Genomic DNA, 13,805 nt, shown 5'->3' on the forward strand with positions numbered 1-13,805 from the left:
ATCAGCAACTTTTGTGACTGAGTACCTCTATTCCTTCTCAAACTGTGGTACATTGTCTTCTGATGAAGAATAATTGCATGCTCAAAAAAATAATCTGTGTTGGTGAGGTTCCTTGAACAATCTGCAATATCAAAAGCAGGATGCCTCCATAACCAGAAAGCATATGGTACTTGTACTGGCTTTGGTATTTCACAAACAGTTGGATATACCTGGTAAAATGCTTTGAAATTAAGGACAAACCAGTGATGTTTAGGTGCCTGGGAAAGGGGGAAGAAATATCTATCATGTCTGATGATGGAACTCCTATTTGTTGACCTCCAAAAGTCCACCACAAGTCCTGCCCCTGTCCTTCCTACATCAGATCCGAGCACCGTTCATTCTCAGATTGCACTATTTCTGCAGCCATTGATGGCAATTGATGGTTTTCCAAATTTCCAAAATTAATGGTCTAGGGTTCCTTCACAATTTCTGTCCAGGTCATTGGTTTATTTCCAAGAGGAACACATACAGCTCTTTGTCATATGCATCACAAAGTAGACCTCAGCTACAGCTGCCAAGTATAAACTGTACTTATTCAAGTTATGATCTACTTCAAGGTGCTTTTGACTATCCTCTCTCTATTACTCAGTGGTTCAGTAGCAAGCTGATAAACTTTGTCTTTATGGTAAAATTTTACACATTGACCCTCATAAATATAATATTTACCCTTGAGCTGGCAGTCCAGCACCTGCAAACTCAAGACCCACACTAAGACACCTGGCAACAGAGTCCCCACCATTAGTAGCTCTATTTAAACAGGAAAGACTGTTTTTATATCTTTTCTTCCTTTAATTTTCCAACAGGAAACACAAGTCCTCACTTACTTCAAGCCTCCTCATACAGAAGTAGTAATGGCATAGGTGGCATTATGAATCTTACTCATTTCACTGTGACAGCCTCCTGGCTTTAAAATGAGGGAGTCAAATATTCACAGTAATAGAAGCATATATTTTAATCTCCAGAAAAGTATTTTGCTCTTGTTTGAATGTATTCTGTGGAATTGTTTCATTCACAGAAACAATTTCTAGCCAGAGGCTGCTGAGCAATACAATGATAAGGCTGGGCTTTCATTTGTCTGTTTTTTACTCTCCAGCTATCACTTTCCTGTCCAGAACAGCACACTCCATTCTTCAGAAACAAAAGACTGCAGAATCCTGAGATGTAAGGGAATGGCATGGAGGGAAGATTGCCGTCAGCCCTGCATTCCAACCTTCTCCATCTTAACAGGTTCTCCTACAATTAAACTCACATATCTACTATTTAATCTGCCTAAAAGTAGAAATCTTCCACAGAGGTCTTATCAAATGACATTGGAAGTGTTGTTGTTATAACTAAAGAAAAAATATTCACCATATTTGTGAATAATAGATCATCCAAACTTATTGTTAAACTTCTAAGATCATGATTAAATACCAGTATCAAAGGAGAGCTCACCAGAAGTGGAAAGGATAGGTCCTTGTTAAAAATCTATTTTTCCATTTCTATTAAAACCATGCTTTAATGCAACTTAAAAGAAAACTAGGCCCATGTAGTTCCCTTTCAGTTTGTTTTCTTTTTGAAAATTCAAGTAATTAGTCCAGCAAATTGTAGTGACAGTAATCAACACACAGCAACCGGCATCATTCAAGTTATTGCTTAAGTAATCAGTCTAAGCCAACGTAGAACTTCTACTGTTATAGTTAATTTAGGAACAGCTAATCAAAGAGAAAGCTTGGTGTTCACCAGTGCAGTTAATGTTGTATATGCACTACTGCATACATTTTACAAAAACAATGTGTAATTTTTTGTGCATATGTATGTATGCAATGTGCATAAAGGTGTATGTATTTATAGACACACACACATTGAAGAGTGTTACCCTCAACCTAGACTAAGTGGTGAAAAGCTCTAAAGGCAACTCAGATAAATTAAAGAGTACCTGCACTAACAATAAAAGTACAATCACTTCAATAATACTAATGAAGAGGCTTCTGGTTTAGCCTCAAGTACAACAGAATGAGTTGTTACCTTGAATCTTAACATATAAACAAAGTAAGTAAACTGCAACAGAACAACAATCAATAACTCAGGAGAAAAAAACAAATACATACATACCTTCACTGCAAAAGGGTCTTTTGATACCAGAGAAATTCACTGTTTCATGGAGCGTTTTCTCTTCCTGACAGTATTCACAGTATGTAACTATGCAGTGCAGTTTCTTATAATCATCAGAACATGCTCTGCTGCAGAACTGATACACTTTGTTCTAAATGCAAAGTTGCAAAGCATCGTGAATAAAGTTAATGGATAAAATCTTAAGGTCTGACTAGTGCAACTTGAAATAATAGCTGCCATTAAGACAACTTACAAAGTAAACTGAAGTGTGAACACATAATTAGAGTATGACTTCTAATGCTAAACATTTACAAATCCCAATCAAGCTGACAGTGCTACAAATACTCATAATTTCACATGAAAACATTGAACAGAAAATATGCCAGTCAATCTTGGCACATCCTCTTTAGATACTTCTCTCAGTTCATAAAGAAGTGTAATAATGGTCTATCATATCTACAGTAACTGAAGATGAAAGCAGATTTCAGACTTACAGCTGATCTGAGAAAATAAATTTTTTAAAATTACACAGATACTATTTATGAACAAAGACTTCTGCTTTTATCCATACTGAAGTTAAATTATATTCTACAGAAGCAGGGAGATTTTAACTGAGCTTTTAAAAAGAAACTTCAATACCTTATAAAATAGCTAGCAAAACCATGTTTAAGTTCTAAGTTTGAACTTTAAAACACATCATCATTCTAAGAATAACACCAACATCCCCCTTACCTCCCATTCCAGTACTTCTGGCTTTGAACAGAAAGAACTTTTGCAATAATTACATTTCAACTGAATATCACTGGGAGAGACGAACTGACCATTTGTTGAAGACTGAACACTGAGTGTCTGAAAAATATAAATATATATACATACATCACTAAAAAAAAACAAGTTACTTTTAAAACGTGAGGGTTTTTTTTCAATTAAGCTTACTGTGTTTGAGAATTCAGGAGTTTGTTTATAAACTCAAGAACATTTCTGGCAAAAGCACTGCAGGTTGGTTCTTTACCTGAATTCCTTTTCCCTTGTCATCTCAGGTTTTTCAATTTTGAATCTTTACCCTTACTTCCACCATAATTACCTTCAGTCATATTTTTTTACCTTACCATTCTTCTGCCTCTTATTTAAGCATTAACACATTTTTGTAAAATTAAACAAAAAAATATCCCCAAACAGAATGCTTTTGTTAATTACAAAACATATTTTCAGATAAAATCATTTCACAGCTTGTACTGTTTTGGTGACAGACACAGACCAACAAACAAATGTTTTTAAAGCCAAACCTCACCAAGGCAGATTATGTAAGCATACCACTTGAAAATACAACTACTAAAGTAAAAGGCTTTCAGTGAGAAACCTCACATTTACTCAGATTAAGAAAAAACTAGCTAACAGTCCTAAGTAGCCTCAATCCCACGGCAGGAAGATGCAGTTATTCACACAACCAGCCCAAAACAACCCAAAGGTTTAAAACTGAGAAAAATACTAAAGATTGCATATGTAGGTATGAGAATTTAATTCTGTAACTGAGAAATTTTTTTAGTGCATTTCTGCAGCAATCAGTAGATAAAAGAACTCAATTATGCAGTACCTGTATCTTTCAGTATGTCTTATATGTGTTAACAGAATAGAGTGTTTTTGCAAATTCCCTGATTAAGGAAGAACTATTGGTGTATTATAGATGTGGTGTTCAAGAAAACAATCTGAATCAGCAGGAACCATAGACACTTGAAGAAACCAGGTCTTATATCTGTCTTCTCAACAAACTTTCCCAAACTATTTGAAACAGAACAAATATATTTAAAGACAAATTCTCTTCAGACAGATTTGTTACTAACTCTCCACTATCTAACAGCGAAAAATTCAAAACATTTCTGTAACAGGATACTTTTCTTCAGATTCTCATCTTACTAAGCACTCACCTACACTAAAAAATAAGTTTAAAACTATGTTGAGACTTATTGCTGATATAAACCCTGATCTATGTGGGCTGGCACTGCTGAGTGCTAGCTGGCAGTGCAAACAGTATCATTTTATGCAGATGCATTAATCCTTCGTCAAGAGTCTGCAGACATTAAGTAGTCATGCATATCCCCCAATCTCTTTGGTTCAGACCTGAGAACCAAATGCCAGGCAGCAGAAATATGACATCTTTACTCAATGGCCCATCAGCCTGTAACAACTTCATATATATATAACTTCTACAACAACTTTTTTCTGATGCCTACACACAATATTATCATATTTCTCCCATTATATCCAGAAAATGTCCCTGGGGTTGAGCAAGGTTTGACTTCCACAAACGTGAGAGCCACAAAGGCATTTTTAACTGCAAGGTCCAACCTGTGCACTTCTGCATTTGCAGGTCCTCACAGAGCAAACACCATGCTTGACACATGCTGCTCTGAGCTTTATGGAAGCCCCAGAAGATCTCCTTGAAAATGAAAAGAACTTAAGAATACCCAGCACCTCCAGCTCAGGAATGAAGGAGATGTAAAGAACTAACAGACATGACAACTTGTTCAGAAACTGAAGACAGAGGGAGGAATGAAGATGAAATACTGTATTTCATGAAATAGTGGTCACCAAATGAAAAGCAATCCTTATCTTTCACATTTGTAGCGACCTTTAGATATGGGACACAAACACCCTATTGTGAGGGCTATAAGCTAAAAGTAAAAGAGATTTTTCAGTTGTTTTCTGAGGTATGCCACAGTTAGCTTCTTTTATTTCTTTCCATTACTGCTTACTGGGGTAGAAATTCAGACTCACAAAGTCTAGGGGGCTGGTAATTGAAAAATAACAAAAAGCTAGAGAAATGAGAACAAAAAAGATTGAGACTATTTAAAATTAGAATTTGTTTTAAAGGAAACTTACACATAACTATATTAAACAAATCTAAACTATTAAACATTATTACTTCTAAAAAAACCCCAAAATGAATGGTTTTTATCATGAGTTCCTCTGGTTAATTAAATATTTTTCTAGAAAAATCTGTAAAGAACTGAACTCATATTACTGAAAGTTCTAAACCAAGCAGAAGGTGGTTTTTAAATCAAGTTAATCAAAACATTGATTTGTAAGCCTTTTTAAAGTTTCAATTATTCTGCTTACAATAAAGGACCGCTTCTGCATTATAATTTGAGCCAGGATGACATGCATGTAGTATTTTCACCATCTTGATTTGCTTCTAACTTACAAGGTATTAAAGTACCTTTAGGAATTATTTGGGAGCATAATTATACACAAGGAATAATAAAAGAAAAAAAGATTATAAATTCATTAAAATCTTTCACCAGTCTCCCTGAACACAAAGCTTTATCTATGCTATCAAAGACATCTTTGAAGTCATGTACCTATGTTTGTTCTTTTGAGGGCCTGCCCTCAATAATGAGAGCATGGGAAGTACAAACAAAGCAAAAAAACAAAACATTGTAAAGCCCTTTTCAGCCTTCAATGCAACCAGCTCAAACTGCTCTAAGCTGCCAGTTTAATGATGAACACCAGGCAGACACAGCCCAGGATCTTCTGAGAAGACCACCACAGCTTCTGCCCTGCCCCTGCCATGGCAGCATATGTGACAGAGGGTTATCCTTGCTCACAGCAACGTGAAATCAAATTGTGGAAACATTTCTGTATGTAAGTGTACATGTGGAAGAGCGAGCAGGTACCAGACTGAGGTTAGGTGTTTTTTCCAGCTGAGAAAAAAAACCCCAAAGCTTTGAAAGAATCAAGTTGTTCTTAATGTGCACAAGAGAAGCACTTATGTGGAATCTTCTACATCTTGTCATTCATTAGAACTGGTCCACAAGCAAAATCACTGGAACTAAATGAAACAGGGAAGGAAACAAACTCTTCCCTCACACTCATGCACACACAGACCTTCCAGCTTGGGCATGGAAGGCATATTTTTATTATTATCAAATCTAGAAGAGTATTGGTCTATGGGCACACATATATGTACAAGTGAGATGCAACATATAGAGCTAAGAACACTTCCAGGCACCATCACAATGGTGAAAAAGAGCAGCATTAGTAAAAAACCAGAGAGAGTATCCTGCTAAAAATCATTGTACTTGTAATTCTTACCCATACTGGCCCTACAATTCTCCAGATACATCCATAAATTGGAAGCAAAACCCAAACCAATAGTTTTACGACAAATTTTGCACAGACTTGTGCTCTGCTAGAGAGCTTGTACTGTCAGACACACAGCTGCTAACTCTAGGAAGACACTTGTGTTATTGCCTCCACGTTCACAATAACTAATCAGTAGTTTATTTTTCCCTTTAACAGCAAGATCTTCAACTGACCCAGTAAAAGTATGAGTATCAATACTGATTTAAACAATACACCTTGGGAACAGTTCCATCTTTAACTCTGCATTAACAACCTCCAAGACGGTGTGCAGAAGACAAGATTCAGTCCCACAGTCCTACCACCAACTACCAAACAAAAACACATAAAGCAGGCTGTTATCTCTCTTTTATTCTCTTTCTTACAAGATCAAATGCTCTTACAGGCTGGCTGCTCAAAGGAGAATATAGATATTGCAATAAACTTTACAACATGCAGCTCAGATGAATCTTTCCAGTATTTCAATCCATTAAAAGAACAACTAGCTAGAAGCAAAAAGTTATTTGCAAGACACAGTTATAATCAATCCTGAAGTTGTGTAAAACAAACTTGCCCATTTGTAAACCAAAAGGACTAAAATACTTGCAAGAAGGGAGGAAATACAGGCCTGAAATAGCAATTATTCTGTTCTGAGAAGGATAACCCTTAAAGAAAAAAGTCTAGGAAGAGCAGGCAAAGCAGAAAAAGGGGATGAATATGAAGCCAGAAAATTAAAATAAGATTTATCTCCATTAACGTTGAAAAATATGGAGCACCATAGTAAATTGACCATTTTTTCAATTTAGGTTCAATGCCTTTTGTGTCACTTAGGTACAAGAGAAACCTCAAGGCAACACTAACAGATCAGTGCTAACATCATGGTGTACCATCCTTTCCATCTAAATACCAAATGAACAGAACAAAGAAGTTGTTCTCATACATTCAACTCTAGCCTTATGATGAATACATTTTATTTTTCTACACAGTGACTATAGAAAAGCTATGAAAAGTTAAAATCCAACAGTGCTGGTTGAGCAAACTAACCGTATGCAAGTGACAACTACCCATTCCTGGTCTTTGCTGAGAACCCACAGACTGAAAGGCTGCTTCAATTAAACTCCACTACAACCCTGACAGGAGATCTACGTGCAGCACTGAGACTGCAACAGAAGCATGAGCACAAGGACTCAGTAAGACCACGAACCCACAGCCAGCATTACATGATCTGGCAGTTCTATTCAATAACGTTGCTTAATGCTGACTTATGTGCAAATCCAAGAAGGCCCAGGCTGAATTTGTCATTCCCTGGCTGTATTTGTTCTGAGAGCTCTTGGGGATGCAATTGATTGTAAAATCACGTACAATAAAATAGATCTTAGATGAGTTTGCAGTAAGTATTACAGCCTGTCATTATATACTAACAATACACAGATATTCTGTTAATCAGTTCCACTGACAGACACCTATCAAATTGGTTGTGATGGAAATACAGAACATGGCTACATGAGAGAGGTCCTACCCAGAGTACAATAAAGAAGCAACTAAAAGACCAATTTGCTGTCCAGTTGACAGAAAACAGCAAAGTTCAATGACAAATGGGAAAACCTTGTGTGGGTGTAATTCTTCAACAACACATGAGGAAGCAATTATCAATTATCCTGCATAAATCTGGGAAAAATGCTTTTACATAGAAAAACTGAAACATATTCGTTTAAAATATCTTTTGATCACCACGAGATTAATGGCTATGACACGTTTCACTTATGCTTTAACCTTGATTCATACTGAAAATATGACACTTTCAACAAGCAGAGCAGCCTCATCCAGAGTGCACGTCATTAGCCTTGCAACCCCCCAGTTTTGGGCCACAATTGAAACAGCTGGTATTGTCCATAAATAAAATGGTTGTGGCTCTAACCTTTCATTTCAGAAGGAACCACATTTCTCCATGGCAAACCTGTGTTAGTTCTACATTCAATATCAGAATTTTGTTATTGAGTTTAGTACAAAAGAGGCTAAATTTGTTGATCTTCAATGCAAAACAGCAAAGCTCACATCCATGAAGAGGCTAAGGTGGTAAAAGGAAGATGTGCTTTCTAACAATATAAAGCAGAAATTGGTAGGTTTTTGTAAGTTTAAGACAGCAGCTAGTGTTATCATTATGAAACAGAACTTTGATCAAAGAAAATGTTATGAGCCAGAAGCACCTGCTATGTTAATTCTAACTCTCAAGCATATATGCACAAGCAAGTTAGTTTAATATTCAAATATTTAACATAAACACAGGCACACAAATATTTAGGGAGAAAAATATTTAACACAACAGCTAACCTGAAATTTAGCTACACAACTGGAACTGCAAAAGTTGTACAGTTTTCCATCAGGCATTGTGGCTTGATATTGAGGTAAAGAGTTTCGCTTACAAAAGTGGCAAATAATTTCCATACCTAAAAGAAAAATGTAGTTTACAAACAAAATAAACATTAAATAATAGGAAAAAATATTATTATAGGTGAGCCCTTTTTAGTTTTTCAATGTAGTAAACTAAGATTAGTCTGTTTTCCAGTCAGCTTCTACAAGTCACACAAAACAAAAAAAAATACAGAAGTTTAGATAAATACTTTCACTAAAGATCAGTACTAAATATGAAAATTCCTTCTTCCATAAAATTCACTGGAGCATCTCAACTTCAAGCTGAGATCTGCTTTGCATACTGAGGAACATGTTTTGAATTATTTACTGGATCAAAAACTTTACCTAGAGAATATCTATATGCATTATAACTACCTCCCTTCTTATCCATCTTCTGCTTGACTGGAAAAAAAAAATCCAGGGTGGCATTCATATGAGAATTCAGAGAATATGAATTCATATGCAAAAAACCTGCCCTATCATCCTGTGACACATCGGAGCACAATATGTTTCAGCATTTTTTTCACAGGAAACCTTAAGACAGTTGAAAATTCTTTGCAACATCACAAAAAAAGGCCAGTGAGGAAAATTAATCCTCATGGGTTCATTTACTGGTGCTTAACAGAAGATGTTTTTTTTTTAATGAAGTTAAAATCTATAAAGTCATATCTGCAGAGACTAACTCTAAAACAAATGTACCCACCCCCGGTGTTCAAATTTTTTAAAAGTCTGCTCTTAGCAGTGATGAAAACCCATCATCCTTTTCACTTACTTTGTGATTGTGCATATTTTGATTTGTGTGTGTTCATGCATACAGTTGAGCAGTATGGATCCATATATCCATTAGGTCCTATGCACTGAGTCATTTCAAAAAACCTGCACTGAGCTCTGCAGCCAGTACAAGATGTTAATTGGCCACATTTCTAAAACATAAAACAAAGCAAAACAATGCATTAGTTAAAACTATGTTTGGCTTTTAACTTAAGTTATGGTCTTTAAGAAAAGAAAATAAACAAAGGAAAAGTTTTATTTCTGTCATCTGCTCTCTCATCAGATCCTTCCTATTAACTCTCCTGATCATCTTCTCAAGAGCATTCAGCACTCTGGTTGTGTCTCTTACTCCTGGGAAAAAGCCAGCTAAAAATAACCTTCTGTGTAACGACATACACATACACACACAACCCATTCAAAAAACTCAAAACCAACCAAAACATTCCAATTCCATCCCAAACCCCACCATCTGCAAACTGAACTGTGGCAACAGTGTGCAATAAGCTCTGCTGAGTTGAACAGTTTGAAAAAACTCTATTCCTCTCTCCTTGTTGATGGGACAATGGTTTTAAGGAAAATAACAAGAATCTGGCATGGCTAATGTGATCCACAGAATGGGTAAGCTTAGAATAGACTCCTTTGGGTCCAGCCTCCCTGTTCAAGCAGGGTCTTCCTAGAGCACGTGGCAGGCATAGGATTTCATCCCAGATGGTTCATGAGTATCTCCAGTGAGGGAGACTCCAAAACTTCTCTGGGCAATCTGTTCCATTGTGCAGTCACCTGCACAGCAAAGTTATGAATATGAAGAATAAATAAACTTTGGGGAGAAAAAAAAATTGTATCTCCAATCCTCCAAACAGGAGGAACACACTGCAGAGTTTCTATGCTCAACTGTGACTCCATGAACCTGATAACAGACTTGATTTTCACATCTCTCAACACAGCAGTTTTCCACAGAATGGAACAAACGTTCTACAAAAAGCACAGAAAAAGCTGCTCAGAGTAGAAATACCGATGACATAGTCGACATACAAAATCAGTAATTCTGATGTGCTACATGTATTACATATGCCAGTGTCAGGCAAATATCTCAAGTATGACAAAGCAGGTTTCAGAAAAAATAGCTAGACACCTTCTCTGCCCATAGAAATAGTATCATGGCTTTGACAGTGATGGAGAAAATTCCTCATCAAAAATGATGGGCCTCCTACTAGACAGACTCTTGCCTTATTAAGTACTAGAAAATTGTCACTTAGGCACTTAAGATCTCTTCCCTTCTAAAGAAATTATTTTGGCACTCTCTCTCCCTCCTTCTCTATTCTCAAGGACGGAAAGGAGAAGGAAAGGCAAACAATGTTTCATAGGTACTTCCCTTTGTTCAAAGTGAGAGATGCTTCAGAGGATATCTTTAGTCTTCCTATTTTTCAGTACCCAAACTCAGAAACTAGTTAAATCCACTCTTACAGACTGAAGATGAAGCTAGAGATGAAGTTTTGGGTTTATAATGTCATCTTTCCTATTCTAAGAGAATCCACATAAAAACAGAAATCCACACGCCTGTGACACAAACTGGATGTAGCACCTTGCAGAGTCCAGTAAAATTTCCACACAACTTGACAATTTCCACATGCTGTTTTGAGGAAATCTTTGCTGGGGATTTCCTCCAGAAAGGAGTACCGTTCAAGATACCAAACTCCTACCTAGAAGAAGGTATAAAATACAACTCTAGGATACTTCCTTCCTATTTTATTTTTTTCCATTTGCCTTTAAACATGCTACTCAGGACATCATCATCTTCCTAATAGTGACAAAATTCACACTTAATACCAAGACCAAAATGTAGCAGTTATATTGTTCTGTGAGTTGGAATTATTCTGCTGCTGTACATTCATCTCCTCTAGGAAGCTAATAAACAAAAGCAGGGCATCCAGAAACCTCTGAGTTATATTACTAATAACACAGGAAGAGGCTACTACTTACAAAGAACTTGATTCCTTGGAACATGCTTAATGGACAACCACCATAAAAAAATCTGCTTGTACAAATAGTCTTGGTAGCTCCAGAATAAACCAAAATGTAAATCTAGAAGCATTGATGCAAATATGCTGGTAAATAACTAAACTAATAGCATTCAGCAATATAATCAGAAAACAACATACAGGCAAATGAAGCTTTTTCAAGTTCTATATCCAAAAGAGAAATCCAACAGAGGCTACAGTGATTTCAAGAGACAGCAAGAAAAAACTGTAAGTTTTAATAAATGAATTTATAGTAAACTGATTGGAGCATAATCAGAAAAAAATTCATTGTGTCAGCAAACTACATGTCTCAACAAAAATTCCTTGAAAGCAGAAATAGCTTTTGCTAACCAGCATCTCAAATATCTCATCATTTACGTGCTATCGAAAAAGGATCACTCATACAAAAAACAGTGCAACAGCATGTCAATCACTTCTGAATTTCATATATCTTTTAAATAGTAGAGTTGTTTACTGACTTCACCCCATCTATTTCAGATTTAAAAGCAAGAAAAAAATTTATTTCTATCTAGTAATAATCTAGCAAATTTAGACCTAGTTTATTAAGACTACAAAGAATAAGAATTTCCAAAAAACATGCCAACTACACAGAAGATTCTGTGGGTAGGAGCAAAACTGTAGTAACAAAGCTCTCATTTTATTCTTTTAATAACAACTAAAAAGAATGTTTGAGCATTTCTGCATTATTAGAAATAGAAACATATTGTTATACAAATGAAGAAGACAGAGCATGGTGGAGAAAAAGAAAATTAGAAGTCTCAAGCCTTCTTTAAATGTATTGTTCCTAAAATGTTGTAATCATCATCTCCGTCAAGTGAAACATTTTTCTTCCATTATTTTACTCTATTCAGCACTCCCTAAACTTCCAAGTTCAAACATTAAAACCATTTTTAAAACCCCCAGGGAGTACCACACTATTATTAAAGAAAGATTAATGCATACCTGAAAGTATTCAATCAGTATTATACATGGGTCTCAAACATTTATTTTCTTAAGAGTCTAACTCAACAACTTCCTCCACGAACAACATGAACGGAGAGCCTCACTATATCTCTAATGTTTTTGAATACCCATAATGCAAACCAAGAATTTTTTTTCTGTTCCTAAGTGTGAAAAGAGGAGATTATCAAGTTTCTCAGCTAACTTACATTTCCACACTCAAATTCTTCCCAGCATAATCTCTTTCATCTCTAAGAATCTACAGTATTAACTTCATGCTGCAGAAAATTAACATTTGGGAATCCTTTCTCTCAAAGTATCCTTCTAGCTACCATGAACAAACAGAAGACACACTAAAATTAAGGAGAGCAAATACAGAAGGTCAAAGAATATTCTTATGAGGTAAGGATTTTTGGCCTGGAAACAAGATAGCTTAGGAGAATAATGACAGAACCAAAAATGGTATTATGTAGGGCACTATGGATCAACTGCTCAGTGTATTTTCTAATATTAACAACTACGCAAAATCGCATGACTATCAACAGGAATTTGAAAATAAACAGGAGACATTTCTTCATGTGACAAATAGCAGGTCACCAGAACCTCTCACCAAACAGAATCATGGATGGAAAAACTGTATGCAGTCACAAGGAGACTGGACAAGCACTAATTAAAGAGATTTGCCAAAAATAGCATACAGGAACATCACGTAAAGTTCAAGGGATGTCCTGACCTCCAGAGAGTCAGAAGCTAAGAGAATGCTCAGAGGAAAATATTCTAAGTTCCTGCCCTGGTCTTACTCTTCCATGTAAGCCCACTTACATCACTGCAGAAGTTTCAATCCCTGATCAGAACCATAACAGCTCTCTCAGTAATACAATACATACTAAATTTAATATTTTACCCACCCTCAAGGAAAAGTGGGTGTTTAGAAAAGAAATTAAGGAAAACTTAAAGCTGTGTCAATGTTGTTGATATCTCATGGCAAGACACAAAAAGATCTTCAACGGCAGAGGAAAACTAGAACAAAATACCAAAATCTTCACTAGTGACTAAGTAAAGAGGGAATGAATAATGAAAAACATGAGTCTTTGTTTTAAAAATCACTGCTTCCTTCTTTGTTTCAGAAGAACAAAATCACAGAATCATACCGACTGGAGGAGACCTCCTAAGTTCAAATAGAGCCTACTGCTCAAAGCAGGTCCAGCCATGTTTGCTCAGGATCTTGTCCAGTCAAATCTGAGCATCTCCCAAGGACAAGCACTCCTAACCCCTCAGGAGGATTTCAGCATCCTTATAGGAAAACAAAACAAAACACACACAAAAAGAAGAAAAAAAACAAACCGAAACCCCAGACAAGCAAAAAACCCCACCGAATCAAAATCATAAAAA

The 13,805-nt window shown here is 36.1% G+C and overlaps 1 protein-coding gene across 11 annotated transcripts in view; it reads right to left on the minus strand.

The window, feature by feature from the left end:
• Nucleotides 1–13,805, minus strand: part of ZMYM2 (zinc finger MYM-type containing 2) — an 87,842-nt gene that overhangs the window by 34,489 nt on the left and 39,548 nt on the right. For 10 of the 11 annotated variants that reach the window (XM_064409291.1, XM_064409292.1, XM_064409290.1 and 7 more), the window contains 4 exons: nt 9,437–9,587; nt 8,584–8,699; nt 2,866–2,982; nt 2,134–2,284 (listed from right to left, as the gene is read on the minus strand). In XM_064409291.1, the coding sequence (XP_064265361.1) occupies nt 2,134–2,284; nt 2,866–2,982; nt 8,584–8,699; nt 9,437–9,587 (535 nt within the window). The remainder of the gene's footprint in view (nt 1–2,133; nt 2,285–2,865; nt 2,983–8,583; nt 8,700–9,436; nt 9,588–13,805) is intronic. The other variant, XM_064409293.1, reaches the window with a different exon arrangement.

Source organism: Passer domesticus, chromosome 2, assembly GCF_036417665.1.
Source record: "Passer domesticus isolate bPasDom1 chromosome 2, bPasDom1.hap1, whole genome shotgun sequence".
Lineage (NCBI taxonomy): Eukaryota > Metazoa > Chordata > Aves > Passeriformes > Passeridae > Passer > Passer domesticus.